General features: G+C 40.7%; 1 protein-coding gene across 1 annotated transcript; it reads left to right on the top strand.

Annotated features, from left to right (window-relative positions):
• The first annotated feature begins 945 nt into the window (after positions 1–945).
• On the top strand, positions 946–23,615 carry suclg1 (succinate-CoA ligase GDP/ADP-forming subunit alph). The gene is made up of 9 exons (XM_030094811.1): positions 946–1,078; positions 2,802–2,899; positions 6,364–6,480; positions 6,685–6,897; positions 7,826–7,883; positions 8,448–8,531; positions 11,637–11,788; positions 16,512–16,700; positions 23,192–23,615. The coding sequence occupies exons 1-9, from the start codon at positions 1,045–1,047 to the stop codon at positions 23,216–23,218; spliced, it is 972 nt and encodes a 323-aa protein (XP_029950671.1). The 5' UTR covers positions 946–1,044; the 3' UTR covers positions 23,219–23,615.
• The last annotated feature ends 215 nt before the right edge of the window (positions 23,616–23,830 follow it).

Below are 23,830 nucleotides of genomic sequence, written 5' to 3'. Positions count from 1 at the left end.
TCTTCACCCCTGAGGTCCTCAGTAAGAAATTTACTCAGTGTTCTAAAGTGTTCTAAAGAGTCAGAAGCAAATTAGGTGAAGTTGCTTTTAGTTCCAATGCTCTTTATTTATGGAACAAACTTCTTAAAACCTGATGACTGCTGACACTAATTTCTGTCATATCATGCCTTGAAACATTTTTATTTGCCCAAGCCTTATCGATAAATACAGTTTATATATTCCATTACCGTTGTCTTAATAACGTTTTTACTTTGTTTACTCTAAGCCTTTCTTAATGGCTTTGTTTGAATGCAATTTTTGTATGTGAAACACTGCGAATTGCCTTGTGTGTGAATGGTGCAACAGAAATAAATTGGCACAAAAAAAGTAAGACACTTTGGAATACTTTATTTTAACTGTTGTACCTTCTGATTTACATAGTGTCTGTAAACGTGTCCCGAATCCATTATTGTGGGTGCAAAGACGACATGAAAACACAAAACAACATGTATAGTTGAGTTTAATAAAAATATATTGAGATTCATAAGGTTTTGTGATCAGTTTTAGGTGGTGCTGATCTCTCTCATTGCTCACTTAAATTACATACTGGGAATGTCACGTTAATGATCAAAATGTTTCTTTAATTTTCCACTGTAAGTTGTTTTGTCAACAACACGCTCAACTTAGCATTCGTGTTTAATTGTATTGAAGGTTATTCAGGGGACATTTTCTGAGATTACTGTGTTTTTTCTGACCTCTAGTGGTTGTAATTTTTACCTCTACGTGGTGAACTTCATTACCCAGAAACGCTTCCGCTTTAAAGCATCCCTCTGCTTTGCCTGAAAAGAATGTATTGGCGTCTTAAAATATATATTTATTTCTCCCTCCGTTTACGAAAAAGCACACGCTAAACTGAATTAATCGATGAAATTGAAAATATCAATGGTGAAAAATTATGGTAGGTTCATTTTTTATACAAATACAAACTTATCGGGGACGTATGCAGTCAGCTGGCGGCTCTATGTGAGGTCCTCAGCCTCCAGTGTCATTGGTGAATGACCGAAGATGTCTCACAGCAGGTTGTTTGCCAGGCTGCTTTGTGAGTATTTCAGCAAACAACACTTTTACTCACCTGAGATATGTGTCACCTTTGTGTCTTCTGCACGTGCTCTCTCTCTGGGTCCGAGGGGTTTGTTAGTGAAGCTTGAAGGGTCACTTACTGCCCAAGTTCTCTGTCACTTAGCTTTAATGCTAGTTAGCCACGTTAGCCTGGGTCGTAGAGATATGCAGTGAAGCTCGCTGTCAGTTAGCCAGCAAGCTAACCAGCTGTCGTTTCTGAAACTCTCAGATAAACTCGGGCTTATCGTCAGCAGCTCTGCATGTGGGGCGATTTTTACAAGTTTTCTCCTCAACTTAATCGTCTTAAGTCTTTGATTCACACGCTGCAGTGACTGCAGCTTCACTAGCTTTTCATCTTGTTTGTAACAATGTCACACAATTCACACCATAACTCGCTTTGCAATGATACAAAGTTAATGTTAGTACCTGTTGATGTGCGAAGACCGTATGTTTTGCGAGACAACCGAACTTTGAACGATGGTATTGATACTGAGTCAAGCAGAGCAAAGTTCATTCTTGTATCCCGCTGCTTCTGTTTGTCCTGTTGCTTTATGTTCAACTCGTTACAGCCCACACTGAATGCAATGTCCTTTCATGGTTTTGAGTTAATGCAATTACTGGACAATGAAAATTGTTTTGGCAGCAACTCTCCAATGCAAACATCAGGGCTCCAACAAAAAGTTTTGTCTCGTAGAAGTGTTAAACAAATTGGTGGATGGAATGTCAGAAATGTAAATGGTGGAATAGGAATTCTGCAAGTTTACAGAGCCTGAGATTATTTTGACAATGCTTGATACATTAGATACGTTGATTGACTTGCTTCATTTGATGCAGTTTACTTTGAGTGTTGTTGTTGTTATTATTAAAGTGAATGGAAGAAACATTTGAAGCACCTACCTGACCAGTTACCATGTCTGCAGTGTTCGCAGATAAGTTCTGCTGCATGTTGCTATTTTTTTATGGCGGGGGATCTGAACTCATCTTAGCCTGCAACTTGACCTGTCTGGAAGGTTGCCATTTTTTTCTCTGGAGTTATGCAACACCTCTCTCACCCTTTGTTTCATAGATTTGTCCTAAAACTTTAGTGTTTCTCATTGGATTCTAGTCCTTAAATGTTCACAGCAGTTTGTAGCTGTAGCATACCTGTGTTGGTCAGAACGATGATATAAAATCTAAACTGCAGAATGAACTGACATGTTCTCTCTGTATTTTCTGCCAGTGAAAATAAACATTTGGTCTGTATGTCTATTTTTTTTAAGTGGTCACTTAACAACAGTATATGTGCAACATTGTCAAGCTAAATATTTTATGTGCTTAATGTAAAATATAGCAATACTTTGAAAAGTCAGGAGTGTTTATAGACGCTTAAGTAAAAGATAAAGGTATATAGATATGAAATTGATGTTCAAAATATGTTGAAATTTTTTCCAAAAGTAATAACTTTTTCGTCCAAACACTGCAGGGTCAAAGTCCGTTTTTTTTTTTTTTTTTTTTTTTTTTTTTTAAAGAACAGCAAACAGTTCTTCAGATTTTGACCTTTTCAACTCGTGTGTTAATTTCCAACAACCGGTCACATTTATATGTTTACACAAGTCACTTAACGCATAACTTGCACTTGACTGGTATTGATTGATGATGGTGATTTGTGCTTTGACATCTGACACCTCAACGCTTCCTCTTTCCCTTCCCTGTCTCTGTTATAGTGCAGCACAGTGGAGTCAGGCACTATACCGGATCAAGAAAGAACCTGTACATCACCAAGAACACAAAGGTCATCTGCCAAGGTTTCACAGGGAAGCAGGTTTGTACTAACATCATGTCTTCATTATGGCTTTATGTCAGTGTGAGGTTTTTTTTCTCACTTTGCTTCCAACTATCTGTACTTTTCATGTCTCAGTAAAGACCTTCTTGAATGAGGAAGACCTTTAAGGATAAGATATGATAAAAGTGTATTTTATTCAGTTAAAAATACTTATACTAAATACTAATACAGTTAATTGGATTATCTCATTATTGCTGTGAGGCTTTTCCTGTAGCTGTCAGCACTGTGGGTCAGTCCAGTTCCTAGAGGTGTAACGCAATGCTAAACTCACAAAATGATGTGGAATTTGATTCAAGGTTCATGATATGAGAGAAAAACTGAAGAAAATCACCTGATGAAGATGGCGAATTTGATGAAAAGCAGTTTGACAGCAAAAATTGGATGGTGTAATGGTTTAACTCTACAAATAAAGAAAGAATGTAATCTGATGTTAACTAACCAATCTCACTGGTCTTTTTTTTTTTTTAATTATTTCTTAAACAACAATGTCATAAAAACGTTGGTCTTCGTATTGCTTTTAGATTTTTGGTTCAAATTAGTGCAGGCCAAAAAAAATTCAAGCAAATTTTTTTACCATAATCTTCCATCTTCCTTTTTAAAATATTAAAGTCAAAAAGTTGTATTTTGAGCTAACTTATTCCTAGTGATAAATAAAAAATATTCGTTAGTTCCTTCCCAGTGCAGACTCTTACACAAACAGAAAAAGTTATTGCTGCCTGTCTTCAGTAAAAATGACATTTTTCTTCATTATTTAGACCACAACACAAAATGCAAACATAACATTTCAAAAGGTGCGTTGTTGTAAACAAAGACCTCTCCTTTCTTGAAATGAAAATGAAACTAAATCCTCCTGAGGTCTGCAGTCTACCCTGAGAGATCTGGACAATTAGACACATTTTAAAGTTATTCATGTTTCCAATTATATAAAAGGAAAACAAGTCCGCAGCAGCTGTGGACCTTGAAGAGAAATAACTGAGCTTCATGAGGATTAACAGAAGCAGGGAACGATATGGAAAAACCTCAACATGCTTGTTTTTAACAGCATTTACCACTGGCTGGCTGTGCCACGGCGCACATGCTGCCTTGTCGATAAAGCACATACCTGAGTAACCTATTTACTTCTTGACTTTGAAGAGGAACATTTATGAACAACAGGACTTATAGTAAAGGGAGATGCACACAACATACAACTTCCAGTTCATGTTTCAAGGAATATATTGATTTCTTTAGGTGAAGTTGCATTGATTTTGGTGTCATTGTGACCTATTTTTAAAAGGGAACAACTGAAAAAACTCTCACTTGTAATGTTTTTACGGTTCAGGTGGAAATAGTTTGAGAGAAAGGGGTGAGGAGTCCAGAGTCTGAACCGGAGCATTATTTTGATTTTAAAAGGAGTCTTTTTTTTTTCTTCTTCTTCTTCTTTTTCTGATGAGAGTAAATGCTGAAATTTGTCCTTGGAACATTTGGTGCTCTAGCAGTTTGTTTTGTTGTTGAAACCATGTAATTGTCAAAGTTGAATCCCTGCTTAAAAGCCATATAAATCGTGCTTGTTCCATTTATTTTTCAGGTACTTTTGAAGAGAAAATAACTTTCATTTTAACTTTGACTTCATTTTTTCCCCTTCCAGTGACTCTCTTTTGTCATTGTGGTAGTCAATAATAAATAATAACAACTCTGAATGACAGATAGTTGATTTTCAGCGTTATTTCTATAACCGTGAAAAGCTCAGGTGTTTTCTCTTTGAACCTTCTCCAGTCGTGTAGAATAAAAACCTTGGCAAGTGTGTTCGACGAGGCAGAAACATGAATTTAACAGGTTTATATACCCCCTCTGTCCTTCCTTCCAACCATCCTTTTTTTTCATCCCTCCATTTTCTCCTCAACATAATAAAAGGTTGTTAAATATAGTTTCGGTGAGCACTCTGGGTAATTAGAGAAGGATGAGAAATGAAGCAAGAGCTAAGGAGTGCACATCCCTCTGCACTCGGAGCAGGATTGACTTTTTTTATGCATTCATTTTTTAAAATAAAGTTTCACCTTCCGGCATACTGTTTACTCCCTCAGTGGTTCTTGCTGCTTCATTGAGTTTATTTTCCTTTTAAACTTTCTCTGGTGATATTTTTTAATGAACAGGAGGTAATAACAGCTGATAAACGGCAGCATCCTGCTCCTCACCAGCAGATTTTATCTTCCTTCCTCTTCATTAGTCTCTCAATGAGTGTACAATACCTGCAATGTTTCAGATTTTGGTGAAATGATGTGAACTATAGAAACTGGAACTTTGTCACTGTAAACATGTGTCAGTCATGCTGTAGGCAAATTTTTGTCAGCACACAGCTTGTTTCTTTTAGTTTCAACTCTTAAAAATGGAAAATTAAATAATTTGATCATTTATAAATGTTGGAATTTTCATATGGAAAAAAAATATGGGGAAAAAAATACAGAGGGACAGATCAAACAGTGAAGAATAAGTAGCTTATAGGTAAAAGTAGAGAAGCCAGGTTGGGTTATGTGATGAGGAGAAACATAGTGGACATATTGGACAAAGGAGGACGAGGCTGAAAGGCAGGAGGAGAAGGTCATAGATGTGATGGAGACGGGCAGTGTAGCATCAGAGTTTAACAATTTGTGGTGACTTGAATATTGAAAAGAAAACCTGAAGGTCAGCGTTTTATTACAAGAATGCATTTTCAGAATTCTTATATTTGAGCAATATGAAGAGCAGTAAAAATAAATGGTGCGTTAGCTAAAAGTCTTTGAAATTCAATGTTGAATTCACTTGAATGTGATGGTAGTGTTAGTCGTGAAATACTTGTAATGAGATGTAAAGTCAGGAGAAATTCTAGAGTGAAACACTGTTCAAAGTTGTTCTGAGTAAATCCACTAAATTTTCAGAGAAAATGAAAGGACGCTTTAAAAGTGTTTATTCCCCAAAACATAAAATACATACATTTTTAAATTCCTTGTTCAGTAAATGTTATTTTTCCGACAGTGTTTTTGTAGCGAGTGAGCGGCGTTGAGCAGCCATGACACTTTCTCTGTGGACCGCATGCAGCAAACCGCCTGTGAAATAGTTTCTTAAACTCCTTTTCTTCAGAGAGATGTTTTACATTTGTTCCCCGCAGAACGTCCCAATCTGCCTTTGATTTGTTTTTCGAATGTACCTGGAGGAGATTAAACCGAGCTTACATCATTATTTATTTGTCAGGAACGTTTCAATCCCCCCTCATTGAATATATTTACCGGGAGCTTCTCCCAGCCTCCTGCTCAGCAGCAGCTCAGGTGATTAATCCTGCGTGGCAGCATATTTCCTCCTTCCTCTCTGTCTGCAATGATATCTCAATGTTGACGCTTTTAGAGGTAGCAGCGCCACACTTCATTACACGCACACACACTCACACACACACACACACCCTGACTCTTCTTCCCCTTCTTCTCCTGTAGGGAACGTTTCACAGTCAGCAGGCTCTGGACTATGGCTCCCAGTTAGTCGGAGGTGTGTCTCCTGGTAAAGGTGGCAAGACGCACCTTGGCCTGCCGGTCTTCAACTCAGTCAAGGAGGTGCGTGTGTGTGTGTGTGTGGTTACTTATTTCTCTGTAGTATTTTGAAATCTATTGTTTATGTATTCTGTGAAGATTTTCAGGTGATTTTTCACAAAGAAACATTAGGTGGCACTATTTCATAACTAAAGAATTTGCTGCTGCTTCTTTTTTTTCTTTTTTTTTTTTTTTAATGCACAAGCAGTACTTTAATTCTCCCCTCAGGCGAAGGAGGGCACAGGGGCCGATGCCACTGTGATTTATGTGCCGCCTCCCTTTGCGGCGGCGGCCATCATCGAGGCCATCGACGCAGAGATACCCCTGGTGGTGTGCATCACCGAGGGCATCCCCCAGCAGGACATGGTGAGAGTTAAACATAAGCTGCTGCGCCAGAGCAACACCCGCCTGATTGGCCCCAACTGCCCCGGAGTCATCAATGTAAGCACACACACACACACATGCTCAGATTTTTTAAAAGTAAATAAATAAATTGTGAGTTCATTGGTAATCGGAGTTTGCTGCATTAATATTCTGCAAAGACAAACCTCCAAAAGCAGATTGTTGTCCGACAGTATTTTGTTAATCTGGTGTTGGAGCCTGACTTGGTCGTAGTGCCGTGTGAGGAGAGCGTGGACTGGAAGGTCAAAAGTCAAATAATCTATAAGGTGTATGGTGATGTGGGGACAGGCAGCTTTCTGGATATGTTCTGCAATATGTTGGGAATTTTCGTCATGTTTTTGACGGAAACAGTTAAGACGTTAATGGAGTGTCTTGCATTTTATCTCATTTTTGGTTATATGGAGGGAGATTAAACAAATGAGTCAAGCCTAAAGAATAATATTTTCAGTTTGTATCATTAATTTTGTAACACATTTTCTTGATTGGCGAAACAAACTAATGGTCTCATATAATCACCGAAATCAGGAAATATTTTCTTATAGAAAGTTGATGACGTTAGTTCCTTTTGGATAAATTGTCAGTTTATGGCATGTGGAGAAGTTTGAACTCAAGTTTCCTGAATCACTGTGCTGTTGATAGATACAGATTTGAACAAATAAAACAATTGAGCTTTTCCAGTCACTAGAATCATATAAAACTAAAAGGTTTCAAATGTTTTTTGTTTCATTGTTATGAAAGGAGATGAAAATACCTGAATAATGAAATATTCAGTTATTTTGAGATACGTTTGTTTTTATTCCAAGTTTTTTAATGTCGTGTGAGCATCGAAAATTTCACCTCATTTATCATAAATCTAGAATATATGTAAGTTTCACTATGAGGTAAAGGAACTTTTCAATTCTGTCATAACCTTGAGAGATGCATGTGTGTCCTGTTAAAGTTGGCTTCTTCGTGATTTCCTTTCCAGCCCGGGGAATGCAAGATTGGCATCATGCCAGGACACATTCACAAGAAAGGTCGCATTGGTGAGATATAAATATGTAAATCTTTACACCTTTTTTTTTTTTTTTTTTTTTTTCTCAATTTTAAAGATGAGTGAAGTCTGAAGTGTTGACAGAGAGCAGCTTCCCTCCAGAAACAAACTCATTCAGTATTTCCCAACTAGCCTTGGAAAGAGTGATGGAATAGAAGGAAAACAACTCCTGAACTTCCTAACTGGTCCTAAATCCAAGATGGAGGTCCTAAATCCAAGATGGAGCCTGTACTGTTGACAGCTTGATAAGCAGTGTGTGCTGCCGCCGGCCACCAAACCTTCAACAGGAAGTCTGTTTTATAGTAAATCGACCACCATCATTACAGAAGTCCAGACAGAGCAGCTGTTACAGAGCTCAGGCATGATGGGATCTGTTTCAGGGTTGTTGTTTTTTTGTTTTGTTTTGTTTTTTTTTTTGTTTTTTTTTTTTGCTTTCATGATTCAGTGGAATTCAGGCATAAAATGGCAGCTGTATTCTGTATCCTTTCCCTACATTCTGAAAGGTTTTAGTGGATTTTTCATTTAGGGAACATAAGTACATGCTTTTATCTTTCAGGCATTGTTTCTCGGTCGGGGACTCTGACGTACGAAGCTGTGCATCAAACTACACAAGTGGGCCTGGGACAGTCTCTCTGTGTTGGTAAGCTATGGGGGGTTTTATTTTAAGAGTGATCAGAGTGTATTTTTAAGTTCCATTTCAGTGTGAGCTGGTTATTTTCTGATCCTGTTCATTTTTTTAGGACTCAACTTGCACCAAACATTGAAACTCAGAGCCGCTTTGAGGGCATCAAGTGATGAGATTCGCTACTTGCCATGAAAATCCTGAATAATGACAGATGGATGGTTTAACTTGTAACGCAGAAAGTGTTGTAGTAGTTAGATTCTGCACCTCTCAATGAGAAGACATCTAGTTCACGCAGGGTTTTTGTTAAAAACTTTGCATTTTCACCTTATTGTGTGTGTGTGTTTCCTCCATTTTTGCCATTTCCTGTCAAAGAATGCCCCCCAAGCATGTGTTGAAGGTTAATTGTTGACTATATAAAGTGGAATATGAACACTATCAATGAAAGTACATACATTTAAAATAAGTCATTACTACACATTTTCAAATCCTGCTTCTGCTGAATACGACATGAAAAACCGCTGTGCTACTGACGTTCATAGGTTTTCTCTGGATCTTTCGATTTACTCCCAAAGTGGAAAACACATTTCAGGATAATTTGTGGCTGCTGCCCCCCCGCCTCCCTGAGTTGAGTAAAACCGTAGAGAACGATGACAAAAGACTTTAATGGACTTATTAAGAGAAGATAGAGGATCTACAAAGCCCATCCTGCACTGGAACTCATCAGATGCCAATCCATGGCAGTGAATAGCCTATATTTAGTACTAAAACACCACTTACAGACGTTACTATGGCTGCTTTGAATATTCCTCTCAGATCTGAGCTTTAAAGTAGCAGCTTCCTCTTGAAGAGCTTCATTGAGTCTGAACAGACCCATTGAGTGGCTCAGATGGGAAAAAAAAGGCTTTGTCTGCCTATTTTTCAAAATTCCTTTGTCCTGAAAATCTTTGTGTGTTTCACTTCTCATCCATGACCAAGGAAATTATGCTTTTTGAAAGCAGAAAACAGTGGACTTAAACATGTGATTACGTATTTGAAAAGAGGACTCATTTAAAGCAGAAGTCGCTAATGTATGAATGTGCATAATTAATCGCTTTCTGCAACCCTTGCCTTATCAAACGGCGCTCCCTTTCTTTTCTTGCAAATGACCAGATTTCTCCAGTGCAGGTTATTTCGATATTCCTGCTCTCACTGCGAACAGAACGCCACTTTTTCCTCACGGCTGAAAGCCTCTCAATCCTGAAGGCTGGGAGATAAATGTACAATTAGATAGATCTCACATCATCTACTTTTTTTAATCCCATTTTTCTTCCCTCGCTTTTTCTCAGCCTTGTTTTTGCAATTTGTTCGTTTATTTTTTTTTTTTTCCCTTTCAACAAACAACTTGTTGCATACATTTTTTGAATACAGCTCGAAATATGGGAGAGGTTGGATCGATATGTTTTTACAGATCTCATTTGTGATGTTTGGGGAATATGTGGGGGAAAAAAAGGGGGAAAAAAACCAACTGTTTTTGGACAAATATGCCACAATTGACCCTAAAGAGCTGGTCAAACGCCAGAGATTAATGGAAGAATCTATGGCGGAATATTCTGCAGTCAGACTTCATAAAGCTAGTGCAGTATTAAATATTGCAGAGTTCATTAAGGGGGTTTATTGGTGGGTCTGCGAGCGACTTCTTAAGTTTTAGCCTGACCTCAAGGCTACAGCAAATTACTGTTAATACAATATTTAATATCACTGTCGTCTCTGTCGCCGGTAATGTGGTTTGCTTTGATTATCATTCGTGTAATTTTTTTTTTTTCTTGCCAGTTTTTAATGGCATGTGGATAAATTTAGGTGACATTTGTCCGTGAAGATTTGTCCTATGGAGGTTTGCCTGTGACTTTATAGATCCAGCAGGCAGTGAGTCTTAAATATTATGATCGGACACTCGTGGTTAAAAAAAAAACTCTTCCACTTGACGATTCTCAGATATGAAGCGAAAGCTGTCGTCAAACCACCGTGGAGATGAAACAGTGTCTATAAACCTCAATCCAGTGATCCTTCATTTCTAAGAAAATGTCTCATGAAGTGCTCCACATTTCCCCTGAGCCCTGTGATCTTCCAACTCAGTGTTTTGGTTCACTCAGAGTTTAATAGGCTCCTTAAAAATGCCCGATAAACAAAGTTTCAGACCTGAAAATGTCTGGAACGCGGTTCTGCCGAGTTCCAAAAATAAATTGGATTTTAAAGTTAATGGCGTTTTCATCCAGTTAGATTGGCTTAGAGTTGGAATAAAAGTGATATTACTTATTAAAAGATTGCAAATCCGAGCCGTTCGGTTTACCTGCTGCTGCAGTTCTAAGGCTGATGGAGAGTTTAAGTGACTGTGACACATTCTGATGAAAACCATGCAAAAGTAGGTTTAGTGTTCTTATTATGAGAGCTGAACTGCATCAAACGTATTATTAATACTCCGATAGAGAGTTTAGTACACCCACTTCGCTGTGCTCATGTGCAAAGCTTTCGGTCATTTAGCGACAGTGTAAATTTTCCAGTGTGGCTGTGAAGTAGCTGTTAAAGTTGAAGCCCGTTTGTTGTAGAAACTCTTGAATTTGTATTGTTGAAGCCTGCAGACTGAGTCCACAGGAGGCAGCTGTTGCACAATTAAAAAAGGCTTTTGAGAAAGTGGCTTTGAGCTACCTGGGACGCTCCGAACGGCAGATGGACAGAATGAAGGCGACAGGCTGGTTATGCTACTGCGCAGCATTAATTAACCAACCATTGTTTCGTTGGACCGAAATCACAAATCTCAATTGTTTTTTTTTTTTTTTTAATAAATGAATTAGTTGTTTGGTATTTCAAGTTTTAAATTATAACCAGAAGTTCACAAAACTAAAGATGAAAAAAAAAAAAATCTAATTTTTCTGTTGGTCTCCACATCTAAATGAAATTCCATGGCTGGGGTCAGTTTCCTGTTAAATGATAAAGCTGGAGAATCAACATTTAATGCAGTAATCGTTTCACCCATATCTCATTCCAGTTTCGTTCGCGTCCCCCTCAGATATTCACAGGCGTGATCATCACAGAGTCTTGAGCTTTATATATTTCTTTGTCTCTGGCTTTGTCTCCTCCTGTCAGGTATTGGCGGCGATCCATTTAATGGCACGAACTTCATCGACTGTCTGGAGGTGTTCCTGCAGGATCCCAAGACGGAGGGCATCATCCTCATTGGAGAGATCGGAGGAAACGCCGAGGAGAACGCAGCGGATTACCTGAAGCAGCACAACTCTGTGAGGAAATAACACTTTGCACACACACTATTTCACTCCGTGGTCTCCTCTCCCTGCAACGCTTAGCCTCAGCAGAGTTTTTGTTCCATCTAAAAGGCGTAACCTTCCTTGAATTAGCTCTTCGTTATCCTCTCTTTAATCTGTCAGCTGTAGTGAGCGCTGAAAGCCATCGAACATCAAGAACACGGCGGAGGTGTGACACGCCTCTCTCTGACGGCAGCTGTAACCTTTTCTTTCTTTTTTTTTTTTTTTTTTTTTTTTTGTCAATGTGAATTGTGTGATCAAGAAAGAATGACAGATGGGATAAAGGTATGATTCATCGTACGTGTTGCAGAAATCTGCAGTGTTTATGAACCGGGAACCTTTTGCGATGCCGACATGCGATGAGGAGCAGCACGGCTGAGAACTCTCCTCTGACATTCCCGACAGCGGCAGGCCTGAACGCAGTGTTTTTGCTACCCAAAGATTACTTTTAGACCGTTAATTTTTCAGTGTGTATGTTGTTGTTTCTGTGTGCGTGCTCGCGTGCGTGCTTGTGGCGCTCACGAGCTCAGAAATGGATTTGATTTGCCCTCGGCTGCTTCTAATGCATGCAAATCTCCTGCTGGCGTCTCAGGAGAATAACTTCTCTCACTCAACAAATAAAGTAAAAACACCCCCCCACCCAGTCACCCACAGTGTTGACAGTAAAGGACGGCTCAAATGAGACACGTGCATGAAAACGCCCAGCCGAGCATGCCACTAAAGCTGCACATCTCCTCTTGTGAGTCAGTTGTGTAGAAAATAAGACATAAGATTGTGCTCAGAGACCTTTTCTTCACAGACGAAAAGAGAGCAAAGATATCTGGAGTTGTTTTGCTTTTTTTTTTTTTTGCTTTTTTTTTTTTAATCAAACTTGTCTTGATTTAAACATTTTAATTCAAGTCATGGACTCCCTGCAAGGCAAAAGTCTTATTATGAGGTGAATACTGTATGAAGATGAAGTGCAGTGTGTGAAAATCAGCATGAGGCAAGTTTTGCAAAGTCCCCGAATAAATTAGTTTTAATTCTTGTAAACATTATCGCCCCTGAAAACAAAGTTGGGAAGCATCGATATTTGTCTGTGAACTTAAATATTCATTGGTGAATAGGAAACCTAATCACGGCAGTCTAAAGGATGACAATAGAAAACTTTTATAGATGGTAATTTTGTACATTCAGCGCTATTTATTTACTCAGCATTGCATGAATGTAGATTTGATCGAATTGACAGGAACCCACCAGCTAATAGGTTTCAATCAATTAAATTTATACATTTCAAATTGGATCAGTGACTTTTGGATGGAATTGGGTTTTGTTAAAATACAAAAACTCTTCTCAGCTGAGAAGTTGTCTGTCGGCTTCGTAAGAACATGCAAAGGCTAAAATATTTCAGTGCATCCGGTATATGATTGGATTGTTGTGTACTTACTAATGCTGACTCATTTAAAAGTCAACTCATTGAAAACGTCATTAAGTCATTTTCTTGAAAATGTCGCTTTTTTGCCTTGTAGAACTGCGGAGATGATCTTTTTGCATTTCCTAACTTTAAGAATATGAAGTGAAAGCATGACTTCACTGGGTGGGATCACAGCGTCTCTGGTTAAATAACATCAGATGAGCCTGAGTGCAGCTGGGGACGTTGTTCCAAGCAGGTTCAGGTCCAGATCTTTGAGTTTAGACATGGTGCATGTTGCCCCGACTTTGTTTTAATGTTCTTGATGAAAGTACTGATAAAAAGCGTAGGTTTTTATCAGAGACGTCTCTCGAGTGTTTCACCCTGCTGCGATCTCCTCGAGCACTTTCATGGCAAGGACAACTGCCGTCTGAGGAGTTTTCAGCCCAGAGAGGTGGAAGTCGACAACACGAAGAATAAAAAAGACACCAGGTTGTTCAGCTAACTGATATCTGGAATATGAAGTTAGCAGCTGCAGTTTGTCATTGTACTGCACTCATTGAGCTTGCACTGTCGGTAAACGTAGAACGAAAGCTGCAGAAGATGGCTGGTTTGACCCAAACCACCAGTGACACATATGAGGTACCTGATAAATATCTGTGACGGTAAACTGATGAAGGGGATGATCTGCAGTCAGTCAGTGTAGCAGTCAGAAAAATTGATTTCCCTCTTCAATCTAAAGGAATTTAGTTGAAATCACCAACCTTTTGCACCAGTTATGTAATTTCTTAAGCATCCATTCGCACCGACCTTGATAAATCTAAACTAAACTAAATAATGGCCTTTACCATCTAAAAAGCAATATTTTGATGAAACTTGTTTGTTGTGCTGGTAAACTGTCACGTCAGTGTTTATTTCACTGACCCGATTCCTGTCATTGTGTAACATTCAGCTTGCTGTGCACCACAGTAAAAGTTCAACAGCAACACAAATAAAAAGCCAACAGCCAAAAATGTTCTCCCAACTGATTCAACACCTTCTAAAGGAAAAAAAAGAAAAGATTTTAACGTGAACATCTCTGTAAACATAATATTTACTGCAGGACAGCTTTAGTACTGGCACGGTGCTGCTAGTAAACTGGCAAATCAGCGCTATCACCGTTTTCCAGCTCAGTCCGAGCCACCTGGTGAACTCAGCCACCGCAGCAAGACGAAAACATCTCCTGCAGAATAAATAGCACTCTTCTCACTTCTGTGTTTTCTCTGGTGAAGTCCCATTACCTAAAAGCAGGACTTTAAAAGAGAAAAAAAAAGTATCCGATTTCTCCATTTCACATGAACTGCACTAAAAATATCACATTAAGGTCGACTGTGATGATTGATTTGTGTCGTGCAACAATGGATGTTCTCAGACTGACAGACTGTGCAGAAATGTGTGGCTGTATTGATTTCACTATGCATTAGTTCCTGAGCGGGTTTTTATCTGCTGATGCCTGAAAGCTTCACAAACTCAAGAAAGCAGCCTCGTACTTTCTGCTGTCAAATACTTTGATGCAGTACATGTTTCAGCATTCAGCCAGCAGAAACTCACCTGTATCAGAGGTCTGTGTACATATTGCCACAGTCTCAAAGGCTTTCTGGAGTCAGGAATACGTTTCACACAAATAAACATATTAAATTCTGGTTCATGAATATCAAGCAGGTTGGAGTATTTGACATCTAAGCTACCAGACGTTTGCAGAGTTTTTTTTTTTTTTTTTTCTTCCTTTCCCAGCCTCTTGACTTCCTGCCCAGCCTGTCTCCACTGACCTTAACTAAACCCCTTTTAATTCTGTGAAAACAACTCTGAAAAATGAGCACAGGTTGTATTCAGTGGGAGGTTGAGGTGAGGAACGTGCTGCTGTGTGTTGCGTAAACACACACACAGACACACACGTGTGCCGGTCCTGCATGCCTTCCCGTCATGTTTATGAGAGCGTATAATTGTCTGTTTGAATTTTCAAGCTTGTGAATACAATTATTCACTTTAGAGGGGGCTATTTTGTATTTATAGAAGGAACCCCCCCCCCTTCCATGTTGGAAAGCAGCAACAGGGGGAACTGCCCTATTGGTCTCCTAATTAAGGTAATAAATCTGCGCTGCTAACAGTGGAAGCCAAAAGACGGGTAATGTGAATCGTAGTACAACTCCCCTCCCCGTATGAATTGTTACTTAGAGCACGGAGAGGCTGGGATTAATAGAGTAATTAAACCTCTTTCGTTTGTGGTAGATTTAAGGCCTGATTCACACGAGGGCGGTTTGTTTATTCGGGACGTGATTTGACTTCTGAGTGCTGAGTGGGATGTTTATGCTTGCTTTTTCTGTTAAATACTTTTTTTTTTTCTCAATGCACAGAACAGACCCTTTTAGAACCTCCTCATCCAAAGCGGTAACGCCTTGTTGGTGGCGAATTTTGAGCCGAGGTGCTCAACGCTTCCCCATCTGAGCGACGCCCCGCTCGTCTTGAATCGCGGGATGCCGTCTGCAGGTTATGTTTGACGCCGCCATCTTGTCCCCGCCAGTGTCGGGGTGGAGTTTGAAGAATAGATGGCAGCAGAAGTGGATTTTTGAAGGACCTCACTGTAATTGCAGCGGCTGTTAAACACACCACGTTCACTCTCTGGTAGTAGTCTGGAAAATGAGCCACAAGAAACAGAACTTACACTGTGTGTGTTTTATTTATAGATACATATTTATATATATACAATTCCGTTGTTATTCCTTGCTCTGAAATATTATCCGCCATGCGTGTGCACACTGTCGCTCATAACTGGTTCCGCCGTTATTGCCGAAGATGAAATATTAGCTCTCTTCACCTTGGAAATGATCTGAACTGTTTGAATGTAACATCCATCAATGAGCGAGCGGCGCAGACAGCCGCTGAGCTAATCAGCGCCTGCATGACTAATTACCATTTCAGAAATGAGATGATAGGAAATGGCAGGAGCCGGAGCCCCTATCTGGTCATACACCAGCCCATGCAATTAAATGGCTTGATTGACCCTTTGTTTTAATAATGCAGGCTGAGACAGAGATGGCTGGTTAGACAAGCCTGTTATCGTGGGACTCGGTAATGGGAGGACATGGGGTGTTTAATTTCTAATGAATTAATCAAATGCAGGTGCAGGAAACTAATTCTTGCTATTTTTATGCAGTGCCTCTTCACCCCCACTTGTTTTTCTTCCCCCTTTTGTCTCTTTATTTCCCTCTCCCTTGAGCTCACTCATATTTTATGCACACGTCTTTCTCTGTCCTCCCTCCCGTTGTCCAGGGTGCTAATGCAAAGCCCGTGGTGTCCTTCATCGCCGGATTAACCGCTCCTCCGGGCCGCAGGATGGGCCACGCCGGCGCGATCATCGCCGGCGGAAAGGGCGGAGCCAAAGAGAAGATTGCAGCCCTGCAGTCGGCTGGAGTCGTAGTCAGCATGTCCCCTGCTCAGCTGGGCAGCACTATGTTCAAGGTGAGCCTTTGGTGAGAGAAGCTTAGAGATAAGTATTCACAAAGAGTGATAGAAGGTAACTCCGAATATTTATTCTATCGATTGACCTCAGGGTTTTTAGTTCTGAGATTCTTGCAGTTATACTTTGTGCCTCGACAAACTTTCTGTTATTCTTTGTGGCAAGAAAGGCTAAATTATTGGCAGTGCAGCGGAAAATCTGAGAAAAATGATGTGACGATAGTTCATTTTTAACACTTAAAGCAATTTGCGAGCCGAATTCACGGGGTAGAAATCATTTCAAAGCGGCATCATTTCTTCTAAACACACTTGAGCACAGTTTTTCAGGAACTTGAGAGAAGTTTGTTTGAAAACACCTCGGAGAACGACGGCCCGGATCTTCTGTGAATGTGTGTTCTGGATCAGTTCCTTCCGTCTCTAAATGTAAAGCCATGCAGACGTGATTGAGTGAGGATCAGGGCGCAGTGGGGGCGGTCCCACACAGTCGTTTTCTCAGTGTTCTTCCTGGTATTGAATACACAGTATTGTATGTGTCTGTGAACATTCGACTCTCTATTCAGATTTCATGTAAAACATAGTTGTCAAGCACTCCAGTCCTGACTGAGCCACTCTTTATTATTCTTCTCCCTCCACTTTCTCAATAATAAGGTCTTATGAGCTGAGACCTTTGCTGGCTGACATGGGTGAAAAACCACAATATAAAACCCTCAACAGGTCGCTCTGTCCATCACAGTGCACATTTTCAGCCGTACACGCCACTCAATCACACACACTTCAATTAGAGTCAGTCTCTGGGACTCAGTAGACTTATGATTGAGTTTAAAAGCCTGATTTCTTTGATATTTTTTGATATAAATTCTATCAATCAATCAAGAAGCTTTTGACTTTCCCATTTCTTTAACATTTTACTGGACTGTTGCTGAAAGCCATGAATAGTGGAAATAGTTTTGTAGGAGTTTTTCCTCTTAGATAATTGGAGTGCAACAGAGAGACCTGCTGCTCCCTGTGGGAGAAGCAGGTGGCCCGGAAAGTGAAAGGAATTATCAGCCAATCTGACCGTGTTCTGCCCGCCGAATTCCCTGTGATGCCCTCAGGCCGGCCTCATAATGCCGCCCCAGAGGAGAACAGAGCGCGGCCGCCGAGTCCTTCCCTCCTGCTGCTGTCAAGCAGCCCTGCAGGCGTTTTAAAGGACCGTTACATACTGTTGGTATGAACCCTAACAAAACAGGCTATGTTTTCTACAGCGCCCTTCTATTGACCCCTCTACATGTTGATGTGCTGCCTCAACCACTTCCCCTGTGAGTTTTGTAGGCATGCGCTTGTGTTTACTGTTTAAGATTAAGATCTAGTGTCTTCCTTTGGATCAATAACTGTTGAATCGGATGTGGAAGAAACGATTCTTCAAACAATTCAGCTTTGGTAATCGGTCACTTGCCACATGAATGATGAGTCTGTGCTGTGGAGCATATTTTATTGGGAGGGTCATGTTTTGATCACCTTCGCTCGATCCAACAAGCGCTACAGAAGTGAAATTTCCCCAAATAATAACTAGAAGATATGATTATAAATGATCATCATTGTTCATGTTAGTTTTATTTAAACTTTCTTTTCTGTGTTGTAGTTAAAATTCTTTTCTTCAAAAGATGTGAGGCACTCATCCCATTCTGGTGATAGTAATTGTGTTGTTTTCAGGGCAAGATCACCTTTTCAGAGTTAATAGTAGAAAGAAATTCTTCCCCTCTTGGCATTTTCCCATTAGAGATTCATCTTTTCCTCCACTCTGTCTTCTGTGTCCTCCTCCTTCACTTCACTCGACTCATAAACCTCCTCCCCATCGTTCCTCTTCCCCTCCTCTAATCCTCAGCATCAGTTTCCCTTCATAACCGTTGTTTACTTTAGAAATGAGAAGAATGATATTGAACACGTGATTATTTGACGTGAGGGATGGTAAAGTGTCTGACGCCACGGAGAGGAGTGAGAACTTTCACTGTCACCTCATTATGGAAACAAATTTTACACCGCGGTCTGGAATTAGCAGCAGAATCACTTCAAAGTCAAACCTATTTACATTACTGTGATTTTTTTTTTCTTCCTGTAAGAGTTCTGTCACCTCTGAAAATAACGATAATTTACATAACATTCACCTCTGAATGATGAAAAGCCATCACTTCAACAGATGGAATCCAGCAAAGTTACTCTGTCCTTGGCTTTAAAGTTGCAACGTGCTACATTTGTGCAATCTATATTCTCACCATTATGTAAAAGCAGTTTCAAAAGGCTGAACCACACAAAGTAGCATTTTTAAAGTTATGTCTTATCAAGGTGAAAACATGATCAAAAACACGCATCTCGTGTTCTGAGCCTCTACAGGCTTTGATTTCCTGTTTTATCTTTAACCTGAATTTTAAATGTCCGTCAGTTCAGGGTCAAGATCAATATATAAAATGTTTGATAGATTATTGTAGTGAAGAAAATTACACATGCATTTCGAAGAAAACCTCACAACATACATGCAGTTTTACTAGTGTGGGTTTAAAAAAAAAAATCCTTTTGCAATATGAATGGAATGTTTTCTCCTCAGGCCTGAATATTTCAGGACGCCGGTCTTTTGTAGCAGTATTTCTCTTCACAGAGCCAGCCAAAAACCCAAAAAGGTTTACAGATAATGTGCTAGCCCTCCCCCGCTCTGGGAGTACCGAGCTTTAAGACTGAACTTTTAATATGCTGTGAAGAAAAGCAGAAAAGAAGAGCAGAAATTAATAAAAGTGTTGACAGTGGCTGAGTCGGTGTCACCGCCTCTTTATTTCAGTTTATCTCTGGGGAAGCTCTGTTAACAAGATGTATAAAAAGTGAAAGCATGTATTACACCCATTCATCATCTTATACTTCCATTACCACTGCTGGTACTACTGCACACAGATATAGATTTACAGGACCCCCCCACCCCCCCCCCCCCCCCCCCCCCCCCCACCCCCACCCCCCACCCAAAGTTTAATTCATAATCATTGTGCTTAATGATGAAAAACGTGCTGTGCGTTTGCTCATTTTGCTGCGTGCTGCGTTCATACATCTCTGTTAATCTCATTGAGCGCAGGAGTCGGAGTAATAACACGCAAGAGGGTGCCCTGAACCCCGAGTTCCCCAAAGAAATATAAAGTCCGAGCTCCTGGAGGGCTTTGTCTGGAGCAGCTGACCTGCAAAGCATGCACCTGCAGAAGCGCATGCGTGTGTTGTCATCTTGAATGTTAGATGGAAACATTAGAGCCACGTCAGACTCTGTCAAGCTCTGTAAATTGTACAGACAGGCAGGAATTCACTTTCACTTTTAAAAAAACAAACGCTTTTGTCCTCAAACTTACATTGTCACACGCTGTTCCAACAGTTTTTCATAGAAATGATCACAGGTACACACTGCCACGCTCGTGCTGCCTCCATCATCTCCGCAGGACTCTGGTAATATTTCCAGCTCCGTCCATTTAATAGTTTTGACAGGAGCGTGAAAAGTGGCAGGCCGGGTTTTTACATTTCTGTTGTTCGCTCATATAGACCAGACACTCGCTGTCTGAAACGAGTTGAACTCCCGTCCCCAGATGAGCAGGCGTGCAGCATTTCAGAAGAGGACAGTCTTCACAGTAAAAGAAATATGAGAAGTTCAGACGACGTCGGCATTCTCAAAGTGTGACAGTACGAAGCCCCTCCGACAGCTCAAACCACATCACGTCCTTCAGTTTTGTCAAACTCCAACAAGTACTTTTTGGTTGTATGGCCCAGTCCTTTACAGATTTTGATATTCATGAACTCCAGCATAGCTCTTCTCCTGCAGTTCTTCATGTAAAGCCTGCGGACTTGTGGTTTTGTATAAAGGCTACACAATATATCAGACATTTATGAATATTGCAGTATCAGCAGGCACTAAAATACATTTTTCGTGAGAATGAACTATATAAAGCATGCACTGAGCGTTCCTGCTTTGGCCACAAAAATCTAAGGAAAATGACCCAAAATGACAAACAGTCCAAACTGCTTCCATTCTGAAATGCTGCAGAGTTGAAATACCCGGCTAGTGCAAATTAGGGGCAAGAGAAAGAACACTGTTAGTTAGAATTTAAATAATATAAAAAAAAAACAAGCACAAAGACATTAAAATTGTCTACTTCAGTGTTTAGACTTATAACAAATTGATCAAAATGTTTTATCTCAGTGTTTTGTTTTGTTTTTTTTTACTTCCCTGCACATCATCCTGCATCAGCAGCCAGATTTGTGTGGCGCCCCCGAGGGAAGACCCCGCCCCTTTATTTAAGAATCGCTGAGATGGGGGATAAGAGGATGATCAGATAACAGCCGGTTCATGTCTCATTATATTAACGAGCCTTGAAAGGTTTGAAAGTTTAAAGTCATGAATCTGTTTCTGCACATCTAATCTTTTATTCATGTTCTCCATTTTTTGATCTGTATGCGGCACGGTTTGTCTTTTTCTCTTCAATTATCAGAGTTGCGACTGTCCCCGGTGTTTGTGGCTCTTTGAAACCTGCAGCATGTTTGCGTCAATTCGAGAACGTTCCGGTTTTCAGATTCGAAACGCTGCGTCTGGCATCCAGCCGCTGTTCAAGGTGGTTTCTTTAAGGGTCTCAAACATCTTTTTGCATGTTCAGCTTTATGATTATTATCCTTTCAATTTTTTCCCGGCCTCTTCCCTTTGAATATATTAAGTATTAATTATAGCCTGAAATATTAATGGTGGTTAAGCTACAGTTGAAGTTCAAGTAAAATGATAAAAATCGTATTTATCAGGAGGCTCATGAAAATGAAACCAAGCTGCTTCGTCAGGACTGTGTTGGTTTATCGTTCATACAGTAACATGTGCAAACAACCCCACAAATTTCTGGAACAGGAATCAAGCTGGATTCAGAAATGCTACCAAAAAAAAAGAAAAAAGCTGTAAGTTTTTGGCAGAAAACTGCGTGCAGAGCTTCATATTGCTTGGCAAGATCACATTAAATATGCAGAGGCTTGCAGTGATAACCAAAGAAATGTTCTGTGGCACCGGTGCAAGGATGAGATATCGCTAAACTTTGAAAAGGGACTTAATTCACATGCAAGGTAGGATAATTCCGACCTTTAACTTGTTTACAAAATATCCGCGGCTCCTAATCAGACGGCATTATCCCATCAAGCCCCACACCAACAGGCGGAGATCTGCACAGACAAACAGAAGCACTTTAATCTCAAGATTTAGTCTGTATACCAAATTCCACAGTTGAGGGAGGTGCGGAGGCCACGCTGCTGCTGCCGCCTGCACCCCTCGTCTGTCGGGGCCCGGCTGTGTCGAAAGCCGCTGTCAATGCCGGCTTGTAAATGTCTCGGCTTGTCTTTGGCGTCTTGTCTTCCTCTGTTCTCCTCGATTTGAATCCAGCGGTATTTTCACCTGTCGCTTTTGAGTGGCAACCTCTACTTTCCTCATTTGACTCCCCCGCTGCCTCTCGACTTGTCAAACATCTGACTCTGTCTCATATATAAAAAAAAAATGCTTCCTCTTTTTTTTTTTTAAACATTTTTTTCTCTCCAGCACAAACAGCTCTGCTCTCGTGTCTCACTGCTGTGATTCTTGTCCGATCCACTCGGCTTCTCGTCTGCCCAGGCCACGAACACCATCATCCTCCTCCTCTTTCCATCCCATTACCCCTTTTTGTCCTCATTTTCTCTCCGGCTCTCTCCCTAATTACTCCGTTCCACTTTTCTTTTTAACACAGCCTCGCCTGTGGAGCAGATTGACCGAGGCTGGAGCTCCTCTCTCTGCTTCCCCTCACCTCAAACACCGTGTGCTTCTCGGGGTTAGAGGGGGAGTCCGACTGCCTCCACAGATCTCTGCAGCTTGGTTAAACACAAACCCTTCTCCTCCTCAAGGTGGCAGTAGAGCTCCGCGTATCCACAGTCCTCAGATACGTGCCAGAGCCCCTGTGTGTTCTGTGGACCTGATAAATGACATTTGCATTAAGTTACTTTCCCCCCGTGGAACAGAGGATTCTCCGGGAACGACGTCTTCTATCATCCCACCATTTGTGTGATATTCCCCAAATTGAATATGTAAATAGCAGCATCCTTTCTAATGGCCGACATAATGCTTGCTCGTTTATAGTCACATGCTTGGACTCTGCTGATAAACACGGCGACTATAACCTGGCATCAATCAGATTTTTGCAGATGCGTCGGCCCGATCAATCACGCCAAGTGAGCTGTTTTAACGCAGACGACTGGAAGTCACTGACGCGCTACAGGATTTGCGCACTCCAGGAAAAAAGAAAAAGAAGAAGAAAAAAAAAAAACCAGGGAACAACGGGCACTGCGAAGCTGTTCTCCCCGCCCCTCAGCAGCTCGTCTGACTGATACACTGGATCAAAACAGAGCCGTGCGAATTCTGCATGAATAAATCATTCACGTCTGACTCCACTTCACGTCTCTCTTCTTCCCCCTCCTCTTGTCGTCCATCTCTGCAGGAGTTCGAGAAGAGGAAGATGTTGTGAATTACGCAAGAAAGGCTCCCGACCTTTTGACCCCTGCCTCGAAACTGAGACGAGCAGCCTGATTCTGGAGGTGGATAAGCCCTACAGTGTCTCAACCCTGATTATTTCAGCGAGCGATGCGCACATCAAGTGTTTATATTGTAATTTCTGCCATGAACTCGTACCTTGCACATAAGAGGAAAGATTAAATACATAGTGTCTTACTGGTATCCTAAAGCAGTCATTGTACACCATGTAAAAGCTTTATAGATGTTTTTTTTCCTCCTTTCACATAATAGCAGCAGCTGAATGAACGACGCCGTGGTGATCTGTCTCATTCTGTTTTACTCCTGCTGTAAGATGTATTTCATCACCCAATTCACTGGCTGTCCACCCGAATAAGAAATATTTCTCATCATTTTGAAGCCTGCGTTGTCTCTGCTTTCACAGCTCATCCACATTTTTAGCGTTATCGAGGCGGTAAAGAGCTCAGAACTTTACCTCCGCAAACAGAAACAGATGGCGATGCGAACCTCACCTCATGCAGCTGTATGTGGGGAAAGATTTGGGAGGCGAGGCCAGAAGACGAAATCACTTTCTTCTCCTCGGATGTCAACATGACCCACTTCAGAG

Source organism: Salarias fasciatus, chromosome 6 (genome assembly GCF_902148845.1).
Source record: "Salarias fasciatus chromosome 6, fSalaFa1.1, whole genome shotgun sequence".
In the NCBI taxonomy this organism is placed as follows: domain Eukaryota; kingdom Metazoa; phylum Chordata; class Actinopteri; order Blenniiformes; family Blenniidae; genus Salarias; species Salarias fasciatus.
This window is presented reverse-complemented; position numbering and strand designations above follow the sequence as displayed.

Bases quoted from the DNA above. Each gene is read 5' to 3' on its own strand.
- suclg1 (XM_030094811.1), top strand. From the start codon at position 1,045: ATGTCTCACAGCAGGTTGTTTGCCAGGCTGCTTT. The intron at 6,898-7,825 runs GTAAGCACACAC...TTTCCTTTCCAG, and splicing joins ACTGCCCCGGAGTCATCAAT to CCCGGGGAATGCAAGATTGG. The intron at 8,532-11,636 runs GTAAGCTATGGG...TCCTCCTGTCAG, and splicing joins GGGACAGTCTCTCTGTGTTG to GTATTGGCGGCGATCCATTT.